Raw genomic sequence first — 25,684 nt, forward strand, 5'->3', positions numbered from 1 at the left:
TCTACCTTCTCTTGAGCTCCCAGCATCTGCTGTGAGTAAACGTTGGGGAAACATTGAAACAGAATATATTTATGTAAAAGGCCACCAAGTTATAAACTTGTCTCAGGCAATCATCACGCACCTATCTCAGTCTGATTTTGTGTTGTGGATTTCATGTAAAACTTATTCATCAAGAGACCCTTAGGAACTTACTGCTGGTGTAAGGGAGGTGATTCTGAATGCTAATCCCCTTGTACGTTCTCACTGAGAAGACCAAACCACTCAATTTTGGGGTGGTAACAGGACAGGGGATCTCTTACAGTCCCCTCTTCCTTTTACAAAAGTCTGACTTTGAGGACTGAGTTCTCAGAACTACTAATATTTCTTGAGTCCTTCCTACAGCCTCTTTGACAATGTCTTCTGTACCTGCTCTTGGGATAGTTAACCTATTGGTCCTTCTAGTTTTGTCCCTAAAGGAAGTCATATGTTCTCTAAAGAAAGGGAATGGAATATAGAGGAATAATTTAATGTTTTAAGATTGATTATATATACATTGATGTTTAGTATAGATGTTTTCAGGTTATGGAACACAAGTAATTTAGAAGTTTGGTCCTTTTTTTCCTTTTGCACTTGGAGCAGTAAAGTGAGATTCTCAAATATCATGAATATCATATGTCACTTAGTTTGTTTCATTTTTACTTCCAACAAAGTTGGAAATAACAAAAAGTTGGAAATAACATTTTTTCCAAGAATAAAATAGGTTTTTCTTAAGTTATAAAATTAATACTCTTTGTAAAAATTCAGGAAATATAGAAAAATATACAAAGAAATAAAAATTGTCCAGATGCTAACCATTCAAAAATAGGGACTGTTACTTTTTCTATAAGTATCTGCCCATGTTCTTTATAATAGGAACTATATCTTAATTAGAAACAACAGGAGAAATATGTGTGGAAAGTTACTCAGCATCTAAAGAGACCCTGGGTCAGCTAATAAACCTGTTGCTTCGTAGCGTGGAACTCCGAAATAAATCGTCTTGATTTTAACAATACTCTCTGATTGAAAAATCAATCCTCGACTAGGATAGTATAATCCTTTAATAAATTGAGTCCTGGGGCCCAGTTGTTATTCTGCTTTCTGAACGGCCAGTGGAAACCGGTCTCCTCCCTGGAGCTGCTTCTGTTGTTCAGTGCTGCTCAAAGATCTCATGGGGCAGGAAGTTATAGATATGCTTTTGCTGTCTTTCATCTGCTTATACACAGACAATGCAAGAAAGTTCATTGCTGTGTAGTTTATATTTATCACACTGTTCTATTAAGCCTAATTATAATACTGTTCTACTTGAATACTACTAACATAGCAATAGCATTCATACTTTAATGCCTAATATTAAATTTATTATAGAAATGACATATCTTTATTAAGCCATTCCCAGAAAGTATGGATAGCAGTATATATTGACTATATTTTAATGCCCAGTTCCTCAGTCCCTTAACAGCAAAGCCAACTCTGTTCTTATGGGTTTGCTGTGAAATTAATTTTCCCTTTTAATCTTTTCTCCCTCACTGTACTTTTATGTGACTTTTATCTCTCTTTTTTCTTTCCCTTTCCCCTTTAGTTACTGGTCTTAAGAGGTGGGTGAGTTCTCTTCCTTGAGGTGATGGGGCAGGTATTGTCTGGGGAAACTAACTGGGTGTGACTCCTTTCCTTTGCACACCCCAAAGAACTGACTGTTCTATTATTTTTGTCCTTTGTCCCCTTTCTCTTCGACTTAAGTGATTCACAGGTTGTTAATTGTCTGTGAGTTCTTTTTTTATGATGTTCTTCATAAGTTTACTGTTCATTAATGTATAAGAAGATGACTTTAGGATAGTCTGTGTTATCTACCAATATTTTTTGGACTGAATTGGAAATGTGATACAAACATAAATTTTTCAAAAAGCAATATTTCAAAGTGTCTTTATTATTAAAGATCTCATTGTTTGCTTTTTAGGGGTTAGGGAAAGAGGAACCCCAAAGTGAGAAACAGATCAAAAGTCCTTCACTAACTTCAGAAAAGAGGTTAAGTAGACTGTCATCAAAATCACTAGACTTGAATAAAAATGAATATCTTTCTTTGGACAAAAGCAGCACTTCAGATTCTGTTGATGAAGGTAAAGAATTTCTTACAAATTTTAGTAAAATTTCAGTTACGTATTTTAATGTTTACTTTTATATTAGGTGTGTGCAAATTGAGCATTTGGTTTTTGCATTAGATACAGACTCACTCTATAATGAACCAAAAAAAGAATGGAAGTTAATAAGAAACAGAGGAAAGGGGCTGCTAAATCTAACCTCTCTCCACTTTTCAGAAGCCTGGAATTTGAAAATCTTCATCACGTTTAGCTTCTAATGTCCCAAGCCTTAAGATGGGGAGATGAAGCAGTAGCAAGGGAAAAGCAATTATTTTCTTTTTATCCATGACTCATTTGTAACTGGATGTTGTACTTCTTATGTCCCTCACTTGTTTTTCTCCTCCTCCAACCCCCTTTCCCTCTGGCAACCACTTGTTTGTTCTCTGTATCTATGACTCTGTTTTTGTTATGTTTGTTCATTGTTTTGTTTTTTAGATTCCATGTATAAGTGAAAGCATACAGTATGTGTCTTTGTCTGACTTATTTCACTAAGCATAATACCCTTTAGGTCCATCTATGTCAAAAACGGCAAGATTTCATTCTTTTTTATGGTTGAGTAATATTCCATTACTCAATATTCCATTGTGTGTGTGTGTATATATATACACACACACACCACACCTTCTTTATCCATTTATCTGTTGATGGGCACTTAGGTTGCTTCCATATCTTGGCTACTGTAAATAATGCTATAGTGAACTTAGTGGGACACATATATCTTATTGAATTAGTGTTTTCGTTTTCTTCAGATAAATACCCAGGAGTGGAATTGCTGGATTGTATGGTAGTTCTATTTTTAATTTTTTGAGGAACCTACATACTATTTTCCATAGTAACTGCACCAGTTTACATTCCCACCAACAATGCACAAGGGTTCCCTTTTCTCCACATCCTCCCCAATACTTGCTATTTGCTGTCTTTTTGATGACAGCCATTCTGACAGGTGTGGGGTGGTACCTCATTGTAGTTTTGGTTTGCATTTCCCTGATGATTAGTGATGTTGAGCATCTTTTCATGTGCCAGTTGGCCATCTGTATGTCTTCTTTGGAAAAATATCTATTCAGGTCCTCTGCTCATTTCATTTTTAATCAGGTGGTTTTCAGTTGTTGAGTTGTATGAGTTCTTTGCATATTTTGGATATTAACCCCTTATCAGATATATTGTTTGCAAATGTCATCTCCCATTCTAGTCAGCCTTTTCATTTAGATTATAGTTTCTTTCACTGTGCAAAAGCTTTTTAGTTTGATCTAGTCCCATTTATTTAATTGTGCTTTCATTTATCTTGCCAGAGGAGATATACAGAAAAAAATTCTGCTAAGAAAGCTGTCAAAGAATGTACTGCTTATGTTTTCTTCTAGAAGTTTTATGGTTTCAGGTCTTACATTCGAGTCTTTAATACCGTTTGAGTTTAAAAAAATCATAATAAAAATCATGGTGTAACACTATAATTTTACTACTTTCCTTAACCACAAAAAAGAAAAAAGAGAAAGAGAAAGAGATTCAAAAGTAGAGAATATAATAAAAATAAAAAGCAGTTGCTTAAGGGAAACTTTATAGCAAATCATATTCTCTTTAATTTCTCTTAAGTTAGAACCAATAACCTAGGGCTTGTCATGCTTATCAAGTGGGCATTTCAAGGAATTTTTTTTCTTTTTAGCTGTAAGATTATTGACACTAAAGTCAGTGAAGTGAGGAGACAATGGGAAAGATCTAGGGTAGTGACTACTTTCAACTTTCAAGAAAGGAGTAATGCCAGTGGAGTTTTGCTATACCTGCTTTTGTACCAGCAAGTTATATTAATATTCCTACCAGAATATTGGTGATGGGGACATTGTAGTGGTTTGGATCTGTCCGGCATGATTGTATTTGGTAGTCCACTTACTGTTTGGCTTAGGCCTGGTTTGGGAACCCCTGAAGGCTGTTTACTAAATCCATGAAAACCAAAACTAGATCCAAGGCAAATCTAAATCAAATCCAAATCAAGTCCAAATCTAAAATCAAATCCAGATCCAAAACCAAACCAAGACCAAATCCTTGAAAACCAAATCCAAATCAGGTTCAACCTTGGTTTGGAAACACTGAAGCATCTCTGATGAAAACTAAACCCACGCTCTTAAAAACGTAAATAAATATAAACAAGTCCCTAAAATATCATAGAATGCATTAAGAAGACAGTTGATGTGTTCTTTTGAAAAGATAGTTGAGAGGAAGTCTTTTTAAAAAAGGATCGAGCACCAGGAATGACTAGACTCTCTTGGTGTCCTTACCATTCACGCTTGGGTATGCAGCCCTGTGAATTAGTTATCCCCTGCCTGCTTGAACCTCTAACTGTAGGAAGATCTACTCTGGCACCCAGTGGCCAGACACGTAAGTGACAGCAAAACGGGGATTTTTTCCCCCCTTCTTTCTCACCTGCTCTTTTATAAGAATGGTCCTTTAAAAAAAATGCCTTACTTTCTTTATTGAGTTCCTATAAAATTAACATTAATGATTAAAGGATAACATTAAAACTCATATAAGCTGTGTCTTTATCTAGAAATAAACAAAGAATAATAGTGATGTAGTTTCTGTATTGCATATGAGCCCTAATCACCCATTTTTAGAAAATGGAAGATAAAACAAATTGTGTGTCCTTAGTTACTCAACTAAACTCCAAATTACCTAATTTTCTTGCATACCTACCTAATACATTTTTCACACATCTTCAAAATACTATCAACATCTGGTTTCAGTTTTATTCATGTCCAGGTCCTTCTCATATTTATGTCTCAATTTCCCCACGATTTCCACTGGCCACTTTCAAACTTATATGCTTGAAATAGTATTTCTTCTTTATTGGAAATAGTAACCTGCTACTAAGTTGAGCAGTGTCCCTTTCCCCATTTAAAATGCCACCTGCTAGCTTAATAAATTTCCAGCAATATTATTGGTGATGTTATTTAGGTAGGAAGCTTTAAAGTACCATGAATTTAATAAATAAATAATCCCAGGGACTTCCTTGGTGGTCCAGCGGTTAAGACTCCGCGCTCACAATGCAGGCATCCGGGTTCGATCCCTGGTCAGGGAACTTGATCCCGCATGCATGCCGCAACTAAAGATCGTGCACGTCGCAGCAAAGATTCCACATGCCGCAACTAAGACCCGGCACAGCCAAATAAGTAAATATTAAAAAAAAATCCCAGGTGGAAATAGTTTATTTCATATCCTTACTTCCTCAAACACATTTACATACAAAAAGTATTATTGTTAATTTCCAGCAGCAATACCACAGATTATGTTTTATCAGTCATGATATAGAACATTGTATCGAATAATGGAGTTTAAATGAAATATGAAGATATTGTATTGAAATATTTATATAAGTGTAATTTATGTCCTTCTTAAATGGGAACAGGAAACTTACTTTTGAAAAATTAGAGCTCCAGGACTCCTTAGAGAAATGGCTGCTTCTAGGGCCCAGTTGGGGAATATACAAAATGAACCTGGAACATCTTGTAGTGCCAGAATATAAAGAAGTGCTTGAAAAAGAAAAAAAGAGGCATGTCGAAAGGACATAGGAGTCAACCTGAAAGAGCTTCTAATGGCCAAACAAAAAAAAAAATGTGAGCAGCAAAATAAATAATGATAATACTGCATTAAAACCTAAAGTATAAAATAATTATTCATAAGTCCATACTGATACCAATGATTGAATAAATATATAAATGGGGGAGCAAGCACGAGTCTTCCTCACAGAGTTCCAAATAATATATGTAGATACTCCCCCTTCCAGGAGGTGGAACTTAATTCTCCTCCCCTTGAGTATGGGCTGAACTTAGTGACTCATTTCTAACAAATAGAATGTGGAAAGAGGAAAATAATACTTTTGAAGTGGAGAAGCCTGCCAGACACCACCAAGTGATCAAGGTTAACATCATCATAAGTCATGCTGATATGTGTACACCCTGAGTTTGCGGAGAAGGGTACTTCACTTCTGTGGTATTCTTCCCCAAAATCCAAACCCCAGTCTAATCATGAAAAAAAAAACCTCAGATGAACCCAAATTGAGGGACTTTCTACATAATACCTGACCTGTACTTTTCAAATGTATAAGGGCACTGAAAAACAAAGAAAAAGTGAGGGACTGTCATAGATTGGAGGAGACTAAGAAGATAACAGCTAAATTCAACATGGGATTTTGGGTTGGGTTCTTGAACAGAACGGGATATTACTGGAAAAAATAGGAATAAAGCCTAGTTTAGTTACTTGTACCTCTAAAATTATTTTTTTTTAAAGTTTAAAAATATGATTGCAAATTTAAAGTCCTATAAATAAAAGTAGACCCTAAGATTTTTTGCATTTTCCATAGTCACTTATTCATTCAAAAAGTTATTTAACACTTATTGTGTGCCAAACATGTAATGTACTTAGGTGTTTGAAATCAACATGATCCCTGTTCACATAGAACTTAGAGTCTAGTGCAGGAGAGAGACAATACACAAGTCACTAAGCCAATAAAAATATAATTACAAGTTGGGATAAGTTCTGTGAAGGTGATGAGCAGGATTAATAGAATCACATGTACTTGTTTGCTTTCTTTGTGAATACATGAATTATTTTTACAACGAACATGTATTACTTCTATGTCAGAAAAAGCTATTTCTCAAGCCTAATTAGGAAGTTGCCTCACAGAACCTTAGTTAATTGCCTAGTTTCAGTGATTCATTTCTATGCCGAAGGAGCCATTACTTGAAATTGCAGTGAATAGCTTTTGCCTACACATAGTATTGTTGCAAGGAGAAGGTAAATCAGTATCGACCTGATGTCCCTAAGCTCTTTGCACCTGTAGCAAAATAGGGAGACAGACCATTTCATGAGGGAGAAAGACCAATAGCTGGGGTGAAGGCAGAGCTAGAAGAGTTTTTCTGATTCTTAGACCACTATCTTTTACTTTAAGTGACTGCTTCTCATGGCTTAACATGGACAGATAATTCTTAGAGCTTGATTTGTGAACTGTGGGGAGCTTTTGTCACAGCTGTCGTTCTGTACTGACAGGCATAATCCTTGAAATAATAAATAATCCCAGTCCTGAAATCATTAAAGTTTCACATTGGATTGCTTTATTCTATTTCCTTTATTCTACCAGGCTCCTATTCCTAGATGTCCCTTTTTAAAAAAATTTCCTTTTAATTCTTCTAAGTTAAACTCCTTGAACTATAAAATAGAGGTTTAGTTTGTGTGCTCTGGAGCTACAGTGAATTCAAATTCCAATTCAGTCACTCACTAGCCACAGAGCTTCGGCGAGTTTCAGCAATTCTCTCAGTGTCTCAGTTTTCTCATCTGTACGATGGAGATGAAGATGTTAATACCTCTTATCTCACAGGATTGCTGTGAGGATAAGACGAGTGAATATTTGTAACGTGCTTAGCACAATACCTGCCATATGCTAAGCACCATAGATTTCTGGGCTCTTTTCTGCAGTGTTTCCAGGGAACATGAGGAGAGGTGAGCAGATGTTGCTGCTTCATTTGCTACCAGGAGTTTTCAACATAATTATCGCTGTCAAATTCTTAGAAAAATATAATATTCCGTTGGGCTTTATTTAGCTTTGAAGAATACTTTTCAGAAGGATTTCTTTTAATGTGTGGTATTGAGAGTAGGTAGTGGATACAGTGATACTTGTCTTGGAGGAGTGAGCTTTAAGTCAAATTTGAAAGACTGTTCAGGCTAATAAGTTAGTGAGTGCAGCAGAGAGATATTCGAGTCATTCATGACTTAGTAATTACCAAATGTTTGCGTATTCAGAAATAGGACCTGCTATTCACCGTGGTAGATACACCCCCGTATGTGTCTCAGAACTGCCCTTGTCACTCTTGAAATAGTTTTTTGAGTGCTCGCTTTGGCAGCACATATACTAAAATTGGAATGATACAGAGAAGATTAGCATGGCCCCTGCGCAGGGATGACACACAAATTCATGACATATTCTTTTGAATGATAGATTATGGGAGTTTGATATTCAAGTTAAATATTTCTATATCTTTTGGGTTTTGACTGAACTATTGATCATATATAGTTTAATTACTGTATACTATTATGTATAGTTTTACATAGTACATATGTATATAATACCAATTTAGAGTTTTAATAGTGTCCTGTAATGTGCTGATCATTGTAATCACATTTAAAAACCATTTTGTGCCCAAAACAAAACCTTGAAATTACCTTTCCTTGATTTCTTCACTTTTTGTTCCATGTTTTTTGTTTTCCCAGAAAATATTCCTGAGGAAGATCTTCATGGAAGACTTTATATCAACCGTGTTTTTCATATCAGTGCTGAGAGAATGTTTGAATTGCTGTTCACCAGTTCACGCTTTATGCAGATATTTGCCAGTTCTAGAAATATAATAGGTTGGTCTTGTGTTCTTATCTAATGATAAATTGGGGAGAATTTTATTATCCTTAGAGGGTTGAGCCTATATAAATTGATTTATGTTGTCAAGGGGAAAATTTAGACAGGCTTCCATTTTATTTTGGTGATGTATAAACTAGTGTTTAGGTGTTTTGGCTAAAATCACATGTAAATAGTGTAATTGTCGAATTAGTCAGGTCCTACCTACAATTAAGTTCAGACCCTTTGAGAACTAAAACTCCATTTATTTATTAACGTAGCAGTTTAGTTGGGTTGAACCACCTTTAAAAGGGTTCTACTGTGGAAAAATTGGATTCTAGTAGAGTATAAATTGGTGCAATCATTTTGCTAAATGGTTTGACAGTATCTACTAAAGCTGACTCAACAATTCTACTATTAGGTATATATAAACTTCAGAAATGGGTACATGTGTACTCTGAATGACATGTACTGCAGTGTTCATAGCAGCATTATTTATAATGGCCCCCAAACTCAAAAAACAGCTCAAATATCCACCAATAATAGAATGGATAAACAGATTGTGTATGTTCAAACAAAAGAATACTGTATAGCAATGAAAAAAAAACTCCTGCTACTTATAATAATATGAGTAAATCTTACTGATATTCTGTAGTATTAAGCAAAAGAAGCCAGACACAAAACAGTACCTACTGTGATTTCTTTATATAAAGTTCAAAAACAGGTAAAACTTACTTATGGGCATAAAATCAGCATACTAGTTAACTGCTGTTGGTGATTGGGTGGGTAAAGACTGGGAGGGGACTTCTGGGATGCTGGTAAAGTTCTCTGTCTTGATCTGGGTAGTGGTACATGTGTGTGTTTTCTCTGTGCAAATTCATGGAAATTTGAGATTGCAGTGTCTATGGTCTCTACCTTAATGAAAATACCAAAAAAAAAAAAAATTCCAGTTAGGAAATTAGTTATAAAAAAGATTTTATTGATTATGTATTAAAAGTTCTATTTTGGTAAACATCTCAAATAAGCTTATAGTCAATTTGAAATTGAATTTATCCTAAATATTTCAAGATATTTTAAAACTTTGGGAGCATGTGGTTTAGCTTGCTATATAAAATTAGAAATCAGCAGTGGCAGAGATCCATATAAGCTGAGTCATTTGACATAGTCAAAGAGAAAGTTACTCTACAATCAATTTAAATATAGTTTTATAATTTAGACATTTTAGTAACGATTAGATGTTATTCTTTTATTTGAAACTTTTATGTAAACATAATTACATATTCATAGATTATATCATTGATATAGATTCAGTTGTAAAGAGTAATTTTTCCTTATTATTTATAGTAGAGTAGCAAAGCAGTTTCTAATTGATAGCTATTGAGTCTTGTGATTATATTAAGAATGTCATGTTTTCAAAAATCATTACTTTTTTCAGTTCTTCCAGTTTTTTTTTAACTTATTTATTTTATTTATTTTTGGCTGCATTGGGTCTTTGTTGCTGTGCATGGGCTTTCTCTAGTTGCGGAGAGTGGGGGCTACTCTTCGTTGCGTTGTGCGGGCTTCATTGCGGTGGCTTCTCGTATTGCGGAGCACCGGCTCTAGAGTGCAGGCTCAGTAGTTGTGGTGCACGGGCTTAGTTGCTCCGTGGCATGTGGGATCTTCCCGGACCAGGGCTCGAACCTGTGTCCCCTGCATTGGCAGGTGGATTCTTAACCACTGAGCCACCAGGGAAGCCCCAGTTCTTCCAGTTTTAAAAATGTATAATACCTGAGGGATATAAATCTTTCTTTTCACTCAGTAGCTTATATTTAACTTATTATATCTGTTCTGAATCTATTTTGTATCTTCTTGCCATTCATGTCTACCTGGAGAACTTGCTATTTCAGAAGAGTAGGATACATTATTTCTCTTAATTTTCTAAGATGATGCCTGTTGATATTGCACCACTATTTTTATGGCTGAAAAGGCCCACAAGAAACTAGCATGTTATTCCACGCTGGTACTAAATGAAGTTTGTTTTTTGAATCATAGCTGCATTTGGTGTCTGATATCATATCTAGCTTCAATATGGATGACTGTGTTTGCTATCTGATGCTATAAATGGCTTTGGGCAGCAAAGGCTTCTTGCTAATCACAAGTATAAATAGTTATAGGCATGTTGACTTTAGACCTAGAATTAGTCAGAAGGTTTTCCCCAAAAGAGATAATCTGCTATGATTGCACGCTATTATGTTATCTTCTGAACTTGTTGCCTAGTAATCAAAGTTGTGTTTCTTCAGAATTGGTCTCAAAGGCTCCTTTCTAAAAATATCAAGAATTTAATGGGAAAGTTTAGTATGGTCAGTTATTTGTGGATTTAACCTAATTTCAGCATTAAAATGGCTACTGCTGGATCTATTTTTTAATAATTATTTAAAATTATTAAAAATGATGGTAATTCTTAATAATTTTCAATAAAAATTATCAAATTGGATTCTTTTAAATCGTTGTTTACTATTGTATGACACTACTTTGGTAATTCAAAGCTCAGTTTTAAGTCTTTTTATTCAACTTTTTAATTTTGAAAAAATGTAAACCTTCAGAAAAGTTGCATGAATAGTATAATAAAACCTATACCCATTACCTAGATTCACCAATCTTTTTTCTTGTGGTAAAATGTACATAACATAAAATTTACCGTTTTAGCCATTTTTAAGTACAATTCTGTGGCATTAAGTACATTCACATTTTGTTGTGCAGCCATCAGTATCATCCATCTCTAGAACTTTTTCATCTTCCCAAACTGAAACTCTGTACCTATTAAACAATAACTCTCCATTCCCCCCTCTCCCCAACTCCTGAAGACCACCATTCTACTTTCTGTCTCTGTGAAGTAGACGATGTTCTGGCACATTATGTTCAATAGGCTTGTTGGTAACATTGGTGAAAATACAAGTGGAAGAGACACTTTTATCTTTGTTGATAGTTGCTTTGTTGAATGGTGTGCAGTTTTAATGGCAGAATTCAATGATATCTTTAAATTCTGTTACTGATTAACAATGGACTATTTGTATAATTTTTCTGAAACAGGCTGACATATGACCAAAATGATCTTTTGAAAAGTATTATAGAATTAATTTTGTATCTCTTTCTTGGACAACTAAATAAATCATTTTTACAGCAAATTCTGTATTGTAGATCCCATGGTTTGTAATGTTGCCTTTTTAATTTGCTTGCACAATTTTTCTAGATATGCAAAAGGCAGCTTCAGGATCCCTCATTAAATCTCTAGGCCTAACTAAATGAAAGAAGTTGAGCAAAATTGGATATATCATAAAGCCTTGCTTCAATCCTTTGATAATGGGTAGTGGGTTAGATAAATGCTCCTATGTTTTAGGACATTGATGAATAGCAGCCAGACATACCAATTGCCTAAATCCACTGTGCCAACAACATTAGCCAGCTTAGTCAGATCTTTGAATAGAGTTCATGATGCTGTTACCTATATTTTCCTAGTGTTTGGCTTGTTAAAGGACTTTTGTTAATGTATGGTGCTATGTTCTAAAGATATGTTTCCGTTCAAAGTGTATTTTTACTCACTGTGTTGTTGCTAAGTAAATAAAAGAGAATTTTGACCAATATCTTGCCATAGATGCAGAGAGATTATTCTATAGCTTTCTTCATATAGAAAAGGTTAACATAGTTTATTTATATTCCATTGCTCCCTCCTTGATTAAAGATCTCGGCAGATAAGCCATTAACACTACATGATTTCTCATCGACGTGATTTCCCCACAAGTTGGGATCAGATCATATTGCTGCATAATTCAAGGTCTTGTCCTCAGTGATGGAAATGTTGAAGTGTTCTGTCTCTGTTTAATAAGGCCAGCACCGTTACTTCTCTTCGTAGGTACTGGGGACTTTAAAAAGAAGCCTACTGATGAAGTGACTTTTAATTTTATCTTCTAGAGAAAAGAAAAAAGTTTTTTTTTTTTTTTTTTTTTTTTTTCTTTTTGCGATATGCGGGCCTCTCACTGTTGTGGCCTCTCCCGTTGCGGAGCACAGGCTCCGGATGCGCAGGCCCAGCGGCCATGGCTCACGGGCCCAGCCGCTCCGCGGCATATGGGATCCTCCCAGACCGGGGCACGAACCCGTATCCCCTGCATCGGCAGGCGGACTCTTAACCACTGCGCCACCAGGGAGGCCCAAGAAAAAAGTTTTTTAATGGACTACAATTTAGAAGTAAATGGATCAGAGATGGGGCGTATGTCACATACAAGAAGAGTGCCTAACATGTGATTTTACTCGTTAATAACACAGTTATAAGGAAGTTAGGATTGGTCAAAAATAAAAATTGAAATAATTCAAAAACTCCCTCTTTGATTCCATTCCAAGCCATACCCCTCAAACTTCTAGAACTAACTCTTTTTATATTTGCTGTGATTAGATGTAGTATCTACCCCTTGGAATGTAGAACCTGGAGGTGACCAACTGAGAACCATGACCTACACTATAGTCCTTAATAATCCACTAACTGGAAAGTGCACCACGGCCACTGAAAAGCAGGTATGTCTATGCTGCCAGTATTCCAAAAGAATCGTGCATGTGGGAAGAGGGAAGATGCCTGTCATAGGTCCTAGTCACCAATTTACAGGACAGTTTCAACAAATAATCGGCAAGGAAAAAAATAGAGGAGAAACTGTACAGGTTAAAAGAGATTTAAGAGGTATATCAACCAAATTAACTCAATCCTAATTCAGACAAACCAACTGTAAAAGGGTATTTCTGAGATTTAAGGAATTGTTCATTTTTATGTGCAATAATGGTATTGTAGCTATATTTTAAAGAAAAGAATATTTATCTTTTAAAGGGATATACTCAGGAATTTATAAAGAGATATACTGATGTATTTTTGGATGAAATTATGTTGGTATCTAGGGTGTTTTTTAAAAGTAATCTAGTCAGGCAGAGGATGGGAGTAGAGGGAGGGAATATGGGGAGAGATACAGATGAAACAGGACTGAGCAGGAGTTAATATTGTTGAAGCTGGTTGATGAGCTTATGAGGGTTTATTGTATAATGTTCATTTCAACTCTTGTATATGTTTGAACTTTTCCATAATAAATGGTTTTTAAAAGAACACTACTGGAATCTGATTTACTGGATCATGTCAAGGGTTAGAGACAAATAACTAGATAGCTGCTGTGACATATGAGGAAGAGATTGTAAGATATTTAATGCTCTGTCTACTGTGTGGCCAGCATGGCACTGTCATACAGTGGGGTTTACGTTTGGCCAGTTGTTGTTGACATATAGTATAACTGTTCTGCAAAGTTAGAAAATATTTATTAACATCTGAATTAGTTGTGCTATCATAGTTTTTGTCTGTCAGTGTTCAAGGCCTTAAATATTTTTCTTCCAAAGATTTTCAAACATTTAAGAGAAGTTTTGTATTTTGAATTGGAGAGTCTTTGATAACCTTAGAGGATGGGTAGAATCGGTAAGGTGAAAATGAGAAAGATTTGGCCAGCAACCACTTCTGATCCTGTTTAGGAAAAGCAGTGTGATTTTTGGTTGTCTCCTTCCTTCACGTTTTTGGTGAAGGGTGGTTTTGTTAAACTTTGATGAATTTTAGAGTGGGGTCCTGGCTTTGTTCAATTGAATTTTGAATTGTTTCCCTACCAGGAACATTTACAATTCTTTATAAATTACTAACACACACGAGAGATTATGTAGTTCCTTTCTCCTCCTCATGCCTAAAGAAAGGAAAAAAACAATTATACAGTGAAATGACAGAGAGGTAGCAAATACTATTTCTGCAGGTCCCGTCTCAATTCATAGATCTCACAGCCAACATGGTGGCCCTTCTGGCTCTGTATATAGGCTTCTCATGTTTTTTGTAATGGGTGAGAAGGAATTCGAGTATATAGGCTCTAAATTGGCGAGGAATTTGATGTATTAAACATGTACATGCAAAAAAAATTAATCTTATTTTGGCAGAGACTGTATAAAGAAAGTCGGGAAGCACAATTTTACTTGGTAGATTCAGAAGTGCTGACACACGATGTCCCCTACCATGATTACTTCTATACTCTGAACAGATACTATATCATCCGATCTTCAAAGCAGAAATGCCGGTTGAGGTGAGCTGCTGTAAATGAGTGTTTTAGTCAGGACAGGCTACATTGTGTGCTGGTAACATATCAATCCTGAAATCTTAGTAGTAGCCTTACACAACAAAGCTTTATTTCTTGCTTTACGTGTCCACCGGCAATCCGCAGAGGGGCGGGGATCCAAGGACCCCGGCTGATGAAGGCTTTGACCTCCCGGGGCCACACAATCCAGAATTTGTGTCATTTCATTTGCCACTGGAAGAGAGAGCTGTAGAGCTGTGCTCACAGTCCAGTGGCCAGAACTGGTCACAGGACCCCGTTTAATGGCAAGGGGACTGGGAGACTTGAGGAGCACATGGTGGGTGGTAAACAGCTCTGTTGCGATGGGAGACCAGAAATGTTGGCATGTTGAAGATGGTGCTGGGCCATCACACAATTGGCCTAGTCTCAGCTAATGTAGTGACTTGCAGCTAATGTATGACCACTAGAGATTTTTTATACGAGGCATTTAGGAAATTTAAAATTTATTTTGAGCCTTTATCGCTTTTTTTTTTTTTTTTTTTTTCGGTACGCGGGCCTCTCACTGTTGTGGCCTCTCCTGTTACCGAGTACAGGCTCCAGACGTGCAGGCCCAGCGGCCATGGCTCACGGGCCCAGCCGCTCCGCGGCACGTGGGATCCTCCTGGACCGGGGCACGAACCCGTGTCCCCTGCATCGGCAGGCGGATTCTCAACCACTGCGCCACCAGGGAAGCCCTATTGCTATTTAAGTAAAGAAAATTCAGGGTTAGAGAAAGGAAAGAAATAAAATGCCAAGTTGATGAAATTTTAGCAGCGCCCAGTAATTTTTTAAAGAATTCATTATCAGTGAACAATTTTTTTTTAATAGTCTTAATGACTTTGAATCCTTTTGGCTTTCCGCTGAATTCATTCCTACATCTAATTGTAATGTTAATAATATAATTACATTTTGTAAATTATTCTTCTTGCTTCCTTATCTATTAGAGTTTCAACAGATTTGAAATACAGAAAACAACCATGGGCCATTGTCAAATCTTTAATTGAGAAGAATTCCTGGAGCTCCTTGGCGGACTATTTCAAACAGCTTGGTTTGTAAATTTCTTGATTTATCCATTTTTGTAAAAACGGCATTTATTTTATTTATTTATTTATTTTGCGGTACGTGGGCCTCTCACTGCTGCGGCCTCTCCCACCGTGGAGCACAGGCTCCGGACGTGCAGGCCCAGCGGCCATGGCTCACGGGCCCAGCCACTTTGCGGCATGTGGAATCCTCCCAGACCGGGGCACAAACCCGCGTCCCCTGCATCGGCAGGCGGACTCTCAACCACTGCGCCACCAGGGAAGCCCAAAATGGCATTTATTAACAGAATGGATGCATTCTTCATTTGGATTCATAGCAGGAACTGGTAGATGATGTTGGAATGACTCCTACTGAAGTGGTTCCAACTACTCCACTTGGAATTTCAAAACTTCTAATTTTCATTGGTCTACCAAACACTTATATAATGCTTATGACATGCCAGATGTTGTTCTGTGTGCTTTATAAATATCAACCTGTTTTTTACAACCCTGTGAAATATAAGTACTGTTAATTTTTTTTTCCATTGAAACACACAGAGAGAGAGAGAGGTTAAGTGACTTGTCCAAGATCACACAGTTAGGAGCTGTCACACTCCCTCCCTTTGTAAGGAGCCAAGGAAGCTGACTGCAGTGAGGGACTGGGTAATCCGGTCATAAGTATGCACTTGTGCCCACGAAGGTCTGGAGCCTCCTCAGGCCCACATCTCCCTTACCAATGCAGCTCTCCTGGGTTTACGCAGGCCCACCTAGCAATGGTACCACATACATGTGTGGATTTGGTGGAGGTGTGTACTAGACTGGGGAGGTGACGTAGTTGTTCTGTTTGGATATTCTTTAAAATATACATGAGGAAAAAACATATATATACATATGTGAGCATATTAATTTTAGTTAAAGAAAAGGTGGTGGCCAGTCAACTCAGGGTAATTTAAGGCTTCATCATCCAGCTTGTTGATTATTTATTTTCCTTGTTTCCTTGTCTTTGGTTATTTCATTATTAAGCTCCAGATCACTAGAAAAATGAAACTCAAAAATGAGTTTGGCCACTAGATAATGAACTTCTAATGAAAAATCTGGTGAAAGGAAAGGTTAAAACAAATGTGAAAAATGAGGTTTTTATTGATAGGTTGTTTGCAGATTTTCTTTACTAGTGCTTCCTTTTTTGCAAACCCTCATTGTAAATTAGAACTATTATATGCTTCTCCTTCCTTTGAGATTGACAATCAAGTACTATAATCTATTTTGGAAATCTTTCTAATGATCCAATGTAAGTGGGTTGTTTCCATAACTGAAATCTCTACATTAATATTTAATATAGCACATGGCAAATTTGCTCTGATGATCCTGTCATTAATTAATACAGTTCATTCTTCCTAGAATAATGCAGCCTCATTATGGGATCATCGTACACTCCAAAACTTTTCATTAAGAGTAAAGTTTGAATCTAGGCCATGAGAATCTGAGTAGTAGTTAAAGAAAGTTTCCAAGGTCTAAAAAAAAGCAAACTGAGAACAGAACAACGACCAACCCCCCAGTATCTTATAGTTGAGAAGGTTTCTCCACTATCTAAAGATTTTTTTCTTCTTAGAATCAGATTTGTTAATGGAAGAATCTATGGTAAATCAGTCCATTGAAGACCCTGGAAAACTTAGTGGCCTACGAAGGAGAAGGCGAACAGTCAACAGAACAGCAGAAACAGCTCCTAAACTTTCTTCTCAGCGTTCTTCTGGAGACCTGGGCTTAGATGCCAAAGGGGGTATTACAGGTAGCTCTTACCTGGTAAACAGAGATGAAAGTTTTTCTTCCTTATAAGTTTACTTTATATGAAGCCAAATATGCCTCTTGTTTATAAGACACGTCAGTTAGGAGGTCTCCCTTTCTCCTCTCCTTTTCCAATAATGTTTGTTGAACTCTGAATTCCTTAAAGAAAACCAATATATAAGTATAAAGGAGCAGTTTACAAAATGGCAGGCATGTGACCAGTAGAAGGATTTTACTGGGCTCACATGGTATTTTAAACCTTGGACGTTTTTATATAGAGTCTCAGGTCTGGCAGCCCTGGACCCACATCCCTTCATAGCAGCAGGTGGTTGGAGCTTAGTAGTAGCTGCCCCATTTGACTGAGCGTGCATTCTCCCCAGGTCACCCCTCCCCACAACTCTTACCCTATTGCTGGACGCTTCACTCATTAACTTCCTGCCTAGCATTTGTACACATTTGATTTCTACCCTTGAATCTACTACCATGTTTGTATGCTTTAATCCTTATGTACTGTCAGGGCCAGCCCAGCAGAACTGCAGAGATAGAAGTTGACTTTTATTATCTCTACTCTCAATTTTGAAGACATCTTGCTCCTACTAAATGTTGTTCCCTCCCTCTCAGTGCTATAAAGCTGTCATACCTTCTCAGCCTTCTACATTATCAAATCCTTTTCTAAGGTTTACATCTTAGTGTGAATATGTTTTTCTACCATTTCAACTTAATAGCTCTTTAATTTTGGGATTTGGCAGCAAAATTTGGGAAACAGAGAACAGGTGAGGATGATTTAAAAAGTTTTTTTTTAAGGAGGGAAGGATTATACGTAAAACTAGTTCAAATATTATTTGCAGACATGGAACTTAGCTAGAGATCATACATGATATATTGAATTGCTTGTTTAATTTTAGAACAAATTAATCTGTACTATAGGCCAAATTTGCAGAACTGATACAGGGTTTCTTTTTGTAGATTTGTTTACTAATACTCAGGATATCAGAAGTCAAAAGAGGGGTGCAGGGAATTCACTGTAAATCACTTTGTCTTTACAAATAATTTTAAAAACTTCTTTTCCAGTACTTTTCAAATGAAATTAAACAATCCTGATTCTAATATGGCCTTTTTTTTTTTAATTTGCAGGAAAGAAAAAGAAAATTGAAAGCTATAACACCGTCCTTATTGTGGTGATGAGTATTTTGTAAGTATTTGCGTTGAATGCTTAGTTTGCTTGTGCCCTCGCTTATCTTTTAATGGTTTCCAAAAGAATTTGAACGTATTTGTATATTATTATATAGAAATTACCACAATTTGACCAATTTTGGCCTACAAAAACAGTAATTTTATATGCTTCAGTCTGATAGTTTTTGAATGATTTTCAGAAGAACTGTTAAATTCGAGGGAATACCAAATACACGTTCAGTAAACGTTTTTGTTTTTTAAACTAATCTGATTTGTTTCTACCATCATAGATTTTTAGGGAAGTACCATAAATTTAAAGAGAATATATATATATATTTTTTTGCTTTACGCGGGCCTCTCCCGTTGCAGAGCACAGGCTCCGGACGCGCAGGCTCAGTAGCCATGGCTCACGGGCCCAGCCGCTCCGCGGCATGTGGGATCCTCCCAGACCGGGGCACGAACCCGCGTCCCCTGCATCGGCAGGCAGACTCTCAACCACTGCGCCGCCAGGGAAGCCCAAGGGGATATTTTTATATGCAGGCTGATGAAATCCCAACAATGCTATTTTACTCTACTTGATTAGACCAGTGGTTCTTACCCTTTACTGTGCATAAGAATCACTTGCTGAAATACAGACTTCCGGGCTTCCCTGGTGATTCAAGTCATTCACTTGAAATACTATTGTGAGAACCAACAGAGTAAGTTTATTTAGCAGGTAACGTTTTATGTATGATTCAGTTAATATATGTTTGGGATTTGAAATTTTGTCTAAGTTGAACTAGAAGAAATTTTTGCTGAACGGTGATTTTGTGAATGTGAATTTGTTTTGGCTTCTGCTGAGAATAAGAGGTACATCATGATCTATCTAAGATCAAATCCATATTGATCTTCATTTCCTTTCTGAAGTGCAGTATTATGTATGTATAATTGCTTAAGACAAAAGCACCCCAAAATAGATCTTGAAAGCTAACATGGTAGATTTCTAAGCCAGTGGTCACACATCCACACTGGCTGGGATTCCTAGCAGAGAAGAGACGTCAGAGACAATCCCAACCTGCTTGTTTGGAGACTTTATTGTCACTAGTTATCTTCTAACTGTTCCCTCAACATCCACTGAATACTTAGAAATAGGTATTTCATACAATAAAATAGGGGTAATTGATTTAAATAATAACAATGATTGGAAACTAGTCTGGATAATATACATTTTTGAAGGTTTTGTGTATCTGTTCTGCACTAGCAACGCTTTAGGTCTGAGTAATAGTGGATTAACCAGGTCTGATTTGCTCTGCCTAGTTTGCTGTTGCTGGTTTTATTGAATGTGACGCTGTTTCTGAAGCTGTCAAAGATAGAGTATGCTGCTCAGTCCTTTTACCGTCTTCACCTCCAGGAAGAGAAATCTGTAAAGTAAGTCTTCTTGCCTCGCAACTTATTATGTCAATAATTCCTTTGCTGCAGGGAACTTAATTCCAATTTCAGAGATTTTGGTCTGCCAACTATCCTCTAGTCAAACTTTTTTGTTTACTTTTTTGTTTTATTTGCAAATTTATAGGGCACTGATGATTTCTAGAGATGAAAGCCTAGAAGCTATTCCCTTGATCTTTAAGATGGTATTTTTCTTTCAGTTTAGCCTCTGATATGGTGTCAAGAGCAGAAAATATTCAAAAGAGCAAAGATCAGGCCCATCGCTTAAAAGGAGTGCTCCGGGACTCCATCGTGATGCTGGAACAGGTCAGCACCTCTGTGTACCACGTTACTTAGTAGTCATCCCAGTGAATCAGCTGCTCCTCTGGTTTCGAGAGAATATTTACTGTACCATTATTTGAAGAAATCCCCCTCCTAGAGGCATCTACCCTTGCCAGTTTCTGGATTATACATTTTATAGTCACTTGTACTTTTTGTTTTTAACAAAATGGGAACGTACTGTACTTACCGTTGCATACCCTCTTTTTTCAATTAGTAATATATTTTGAAGATGTTTCCCTATCAGCTTGTATACATATACCTCATTCTTTTTATTGGTCCTTCTATATAAAATTTCATGCTCAATATCAGCTTTTTATAGAAGTGGTAGATTGCTCATTATTTTATCTATTAACCATGCTCAGTATTTTGTTTTTAATCTATTAACCTGCTCATTATTTTGTTTTTATCTATTAACCATGTATCATGGAGATACTTCCATATCCTCTTCTTTTAACAGCTGCATAGAATTCAACTGTACATATGTGGCATAATTATTTTACCAGTTCTCCACTGAAGAATAAGCATTTAGGTTGTTTTGGTGTTTTGCTATAAGCGTTATCTCTTGAACATAGTGTCATCAATGTGTGCTGCTCGGTTCTATGAACCAAAACTTAGGATTCCCTTTGAAAAATGAGGACAAATACTTCCATTATAATATAATACATAGGTACTTTTCAAAATTGAAAAATAGAGAATAGAAGAGAACCTACTAGCATTCAGACATAATCACTTTTTATTTTTTTGCGGTACGCGGGCCTCTCACTGTTGTGGCCTCTCCCGTTGTGGAGCACAGGCTCCGGATGCGCAGGCTCAGCGGCCATGGCTCACAGGCCCAGCCGCTCCGCGGCATGCGGGATCTTCCCAGACTGGGGCACGAACCTGTGTCCCCTGCATCAGCAGGCGGACTCTCAACCACTGTGCCACCAAGGAAACCCCTAATCACTTTTAACATTTCGTTTTATTTGCTTCCATCCTTTTCTTCTATGCATTGGTTTGTTTTTTAGAAGATTCAATTATTGAGCATTTCTTAGAACATCATGTGGGGCACTAAAGGTGCTTCCACTAGGCACTCTTCAGATGCACAGTGCCTGCAGTTAGGAACTTTCTCCTCCCCCTCAGCAAGGAGTAGATCATACTCTCACTTTTCTTCTCATCCTCTCCGCTCCTTTCCTGCTGACTCTGAACTCATGACCATGCCTCAAGGAGAAAAGAGACCCTCCCTCTCCTTCCATAACCAGATCTACAGACCTTCCCCTGTTGCTGCACCCATCCTGTTCTGTGCTCCATTAGAAGCATCGCTCTGCCTGTGGGACGCAAGTCTCAGCACGAGTTGGCAGGAGACTCCATCCACCCCTCTAGCTTCCCCATCTTCAGACTCCCTCATTCAGCTGGATCTTTCCATCAGCACCTCCCCTGCTCTCTTATCTCCTACATTAGAAAACCCGCGTCATCCACATCCTTCTCTATCTGCTCATCTATCGCTCTCCTCCCTTCCACAGTCAGGCACTCTCGGAGTTGCCTACTCTGGCTGTCACTATATTATCCTTTATAACTCCTTCACTTTTTTGAGGTTTTATTTTCACCAAAGTCACTCATTCACATGAAGAGTTAACTTGTTCTACAGGGTTGTTTCAGAAAAATAGCAATCCTGGTATCCTCTTCTCCATTTCTTTCCCAAAGACTACAATCTAACTCTCTTGGTTTATTCTTCTGGTGTTTACCTCCATATTTATAAACAACAAGCATGTGTTGATACTTCTTGATTTTTCAGCTTTAGACATTATCTTTTGACTTCCTGTTATGGAGACTGGGATTTTGTTTTCTTTCACCTCTTCATGCTCCCATTTCTCATCCCCCATCCTCCAAAGGAAGTTGTAATTTTGGTTGGATCAGTATTCAGTGTTGGCTTTGTTTTGACTAAGTTTACTGTTCTGAGCTGAGCCATAGAATGAACCGCGGCCACTTTTTCTTACCCCTGAAATTGTCTTCTTATTACAGTTGATCACTGGACTGTATTGTTTATAAGTGTTTCATGCCCTGATGCTCTGTCTCCTCTCATCATCTTCGGTCACCTCAGGGTTTCAATCCATGGAGCCTCTGACGGGCTCCAGGCAGGGCCAGTGGCCCTCTCTGCAGGTGCACAGCTATCATCTTGGGGCTCCTGTTGCCCACCTCCTGTTTCCCATATCCCATGTTTTCTGCTTTCTTGGTTTCCTCCCTCCTTTTAATGGAGCATATCCTCTAGTAGCTTCCTGAGAAAGAGGCTATGGAGGTAAATATTTTAAGACTTCACCTGTCTGAACTTTTTTATTCTGTCCTTCCCCTCTGATTAATTATTTGGCTGGGGATAGAATTCTAGCTTGGAAATAAGGTTCCTTCAGAAAATTGAAGGCATTGCTCCATTGCCTTTTGGCTTCCAGTGTTACTACTGAGAATTCTGAGGCTGCCAGATTCCTGATCCTTTCGTCTGGAAACTGGTGCCCTTTCGTCCTGGGATATACTGAGCTATGTGGCTGATGATTTCCTCTCCTCCACCTTCTCTCCCCTGACTTTCTATAGCACCTGTAATCAGGTGTCTGCCTTCTGTTGGACAGGTTGTCTGACCTTACCTTTTCTTTCCAGCTTCCATCTTTTTGCCTTTTTGTTCTACTTCCTCAGAGATTTCCTCAACTTAATCTTCAAATTCTTTTACTGAGTTTTTCAGTTTTTGCTAACAAGTTTTTAATTTCAAAGAGCTGCCATTTCTCTGAATTTTCATTTTTAAGGCATTGTGAACTTTTAAAGTGGCCATAATATCTTTCTCTCTGACCATATTACTGATAATTAAAAAAATTTTTTTTTTCTTCTTCTTGCATACCCACATTCCAGCAAGGCCCTTTCCCCCTGTTTTGATTTCTATCCTTAGGGTTAGAGGATTTCTTTGGATGTCTGTAGTCCTTTGCTGTCTGCTTGTATAGATCCAAAGTTCTTATCGTGTGGGTTGGGCTGGTCTACTCTGAACTTCTTGGTAGATCTGGCTGGGCCGTTGGCTAAGAAATCCTGATGTCAGTATCTTTAGGTCTTTTCTCTTGGATTGGTCAGTTTCCACAGAGAAGACTCTTCCAGTCTCCTTCCTGAAGGACTAAGAGCTGGCTGCCAGCATTTTAGGTGAGTGAGAGTAGAGAGATTGAGGAGGGCAGGGCAAAGGGATGATCTCAACATGCAGTATACATGTTTTTTGTATAATCCCCATTTTTGGTATGGTACTGCTATCTTTAACGATGTGTTTGGTGTCCTCCTGGCCAGACTGCCAGAGACCCTCTTTTTTATCCTCTCCAGAAAATAGGACTTCAGACTTCTGCCCAGGTAGTAGGAGAGGCCACATGTCCAAAAGTTCATCCAATCCTTATTTCAGTCCCTTCCTCTTTATTCCCATTTCCACAGATGCCTGTCAATTCCTGAGGCTTTAGAGGATTCTTCAGCTTCAGTTGGTTCTCAGCTTTCCCTACTGTTAGCTTAGGATTCAGCGTTTTCAGGGCTGCTAAGTAATCCATCCGCTACCCAGTTTCCAAAGTTGTGTTGCTATTGTCACCTTTTCTGTTTTCCTCTGTCCTTGTGCACTTATGTCTTAAAAAAGAATCCCTTTACCGTGCTTTTGGTGGTGTTTCAGGAGGGAGCAAAATTGGATGCCTGTATTTAATCTGCTCACTCACTCTTCAGCTCACACTGTCTTGATTTCTTCCCCCACATCCTCTACTGATACTGCTCAAGCTAAGCTCCCCAGTGACCTCTGGCTTTTAAAGTTAATATACCTTTTTTTTCTTTTTTTGTTTTTAAGTTTTCATCTTACAGTGCCAGCATTTGACAAAGCTGACCATTCCTTTCTTGAAATGTATCTAATCTTCCCTTCTTTGGAACCATGGAAAAAAACACAGCTTTATTGTGATATAATTCACATACCATAAAATTCACCTTTTAAAGAATTTTTAGGGTATTCACAAGGTTGTCCCACCATCGCCACTATCTAATTCCAGAGCATTTTATCATCCCCCAAAGAAGCCCTGTACCCATGAGCAGTCATTCCCATCCCTCACTCTCTCAGCTCCTGGAAATCACTAATCTACTTTCTATTTCTATGGGTTTGCCTATTCTGGACATTTCATATAAATGGAATCATATAATATACAGTCTTTCATGCCTGGCTTCCACTTAGCATAATGTAAAACTGCTTTTTGCTGGTTAAAACCATCTCTGCTACCTGACCTCGTCCTCTCCCAGTGCCGCAGCCTTTTGCGTTAGATTCTCTTCCCTTCTCCTTTACTGCCCTCTAGGTGATCTTAGCTGCTCCCCTAACTTGGAATACCACATGCACCAATGGCTCCCAAAGCACGTCTCTCATCCTGACCTCTTCCTTGAGTCCAGACTCATACAGCCACTTGCTGACTTGGCATCTTTACCTTGAGGCTAACAGGCATCCCAAACTGATCATGTCCAAAACAGAATTAAGTTTTCATCTTGAGCCAAACCTGGTTCTTCTCTAGTTGACCTAATTTCAAAAAATGATACTACTATCCTCCAGTTGTTCAAGTGAAAAACTTCATACAGTGTGTAAGTATATATTTATCTGTGTAATTATTCGTTTTAGTTCTGAGTCCCTCACTAGTCTGTAAGCTCCATGAAGGCAGGGACAGTGCCTATTTGGTTCACCATTGTATACCCAGTACTTAGCACAGTGCCCAGCATGTAAGAGGTAAGCAAAAAAAAATTTGTTGAATGAATGAATGAGTGAATGAATACAAAAAAGAATAAGACATAATTCTTTGTTTTTGTTTGTTTGTTTTTTTTATACTGCAGGTTCTTATTAGTCATCAATTTTATACACATCAGTGTATACATGTCAATCCCAACTGCCCAATTCAGCACACCACCATCCCCACCCCACCGCAGTTTTCCCCCCTTTGTGTCCATATGTAAGACATAATTCTTGCTCTCAAGTTGTCTACAATTTTATTAGAGAAGTCAGATATCCATGTGTATTGTTAAAGACTATTTTAAAAAAAGTACAAAATTGGGGCTTCCCTGGTGGCGCAGTGGTTGAGAGTCCGCCTGCCAATGCAGCGGACACGGGCTCGCGCCCCGGTCCAGGAGGATCCCACGTGCTGCGGAGCGGCTGGACCCGTGAGCCATGGCCACGGAGCCTGTGCGTCTGGAGCCTGTGCTCCACAATGGGAGAGGCCACAACAGTGAGAGGCCCGTGTACCGCAAAAAAAAAAAAAAAAAAAAAAAAAAAAGTACAAAATTAAGTGTCAA

General features: G+C 37.8%; 1 protein-coding gene and 1 non-coding gene across 2 annotated transcripts in view; both read left to right on the plus strand.

Annotated features, from left to right (window-relative positions):
• GRAMD1C (GRAM domain containing 1C) overlaps positions 1-25,684 on the plus strand; it is a 91,579-nt gene that overhangs the window by 65,353 nt on the left and 542 nt on the right. Inside the window, exons 9-17 of the mRNA XM_060099870.1 lie at positions 1,973-2,132; positions 8,406-8,543; positions 12,950-13,068; positions 14,503-14,645; positions 15,620-15,723; positions 17,304-17,480; positions 18,611-18,668; positions 19,946-20,056; positions 20,275-20,380. Coding sequence (XP_059955853.1) covers positions 1,973-2,132; positions 8,406-8,543; positions 12,950-13,068; positions 14,503-14,645; positions 15,620-15,723; positions 17,304-17,480; positions 18,611-18,668; positions 19,946-20,056; positions 20,275-20,380 — 1,116 coding nt within the window. The remainder of the gene's footprint in view (positions 1-1,972; positions 2,133-8,405; positions 8,544-12,949; positions 13,069-14,502; positions 14,646-15,619; positions 15,724-17,303; positions 17,481-18,610; positions 18,669-19,945; positions 20,057-20,274; positions 20,381-25,684) is intronic.
• On the plus strand, positions 8,023-8,124 carry LOC132491518 (U6 spliceosomal RNA). The gene has a single exon (XR_009532727.1). It is a non-coding gene; the product is annotated as a U6 spliceosomal RNA (small nuclear RNA).

This window comes from Mesoplodon densirostris, chromosome 5 (genome assembly GCF_025265405.1).
Source record: "Mesoplodon densirostris isolate mMesDen1 chromosome 5, mMesDen1 primary haplotype, whole genome shotgun sequence".
In the NCBI taxonomy this organism is placed as follows: Eukaryota; Metazoa; Chordata; class Mammalia; order Artiodactyla; family Ziphiidae; genus Mesoplodon; species Mesoplodon densirostris.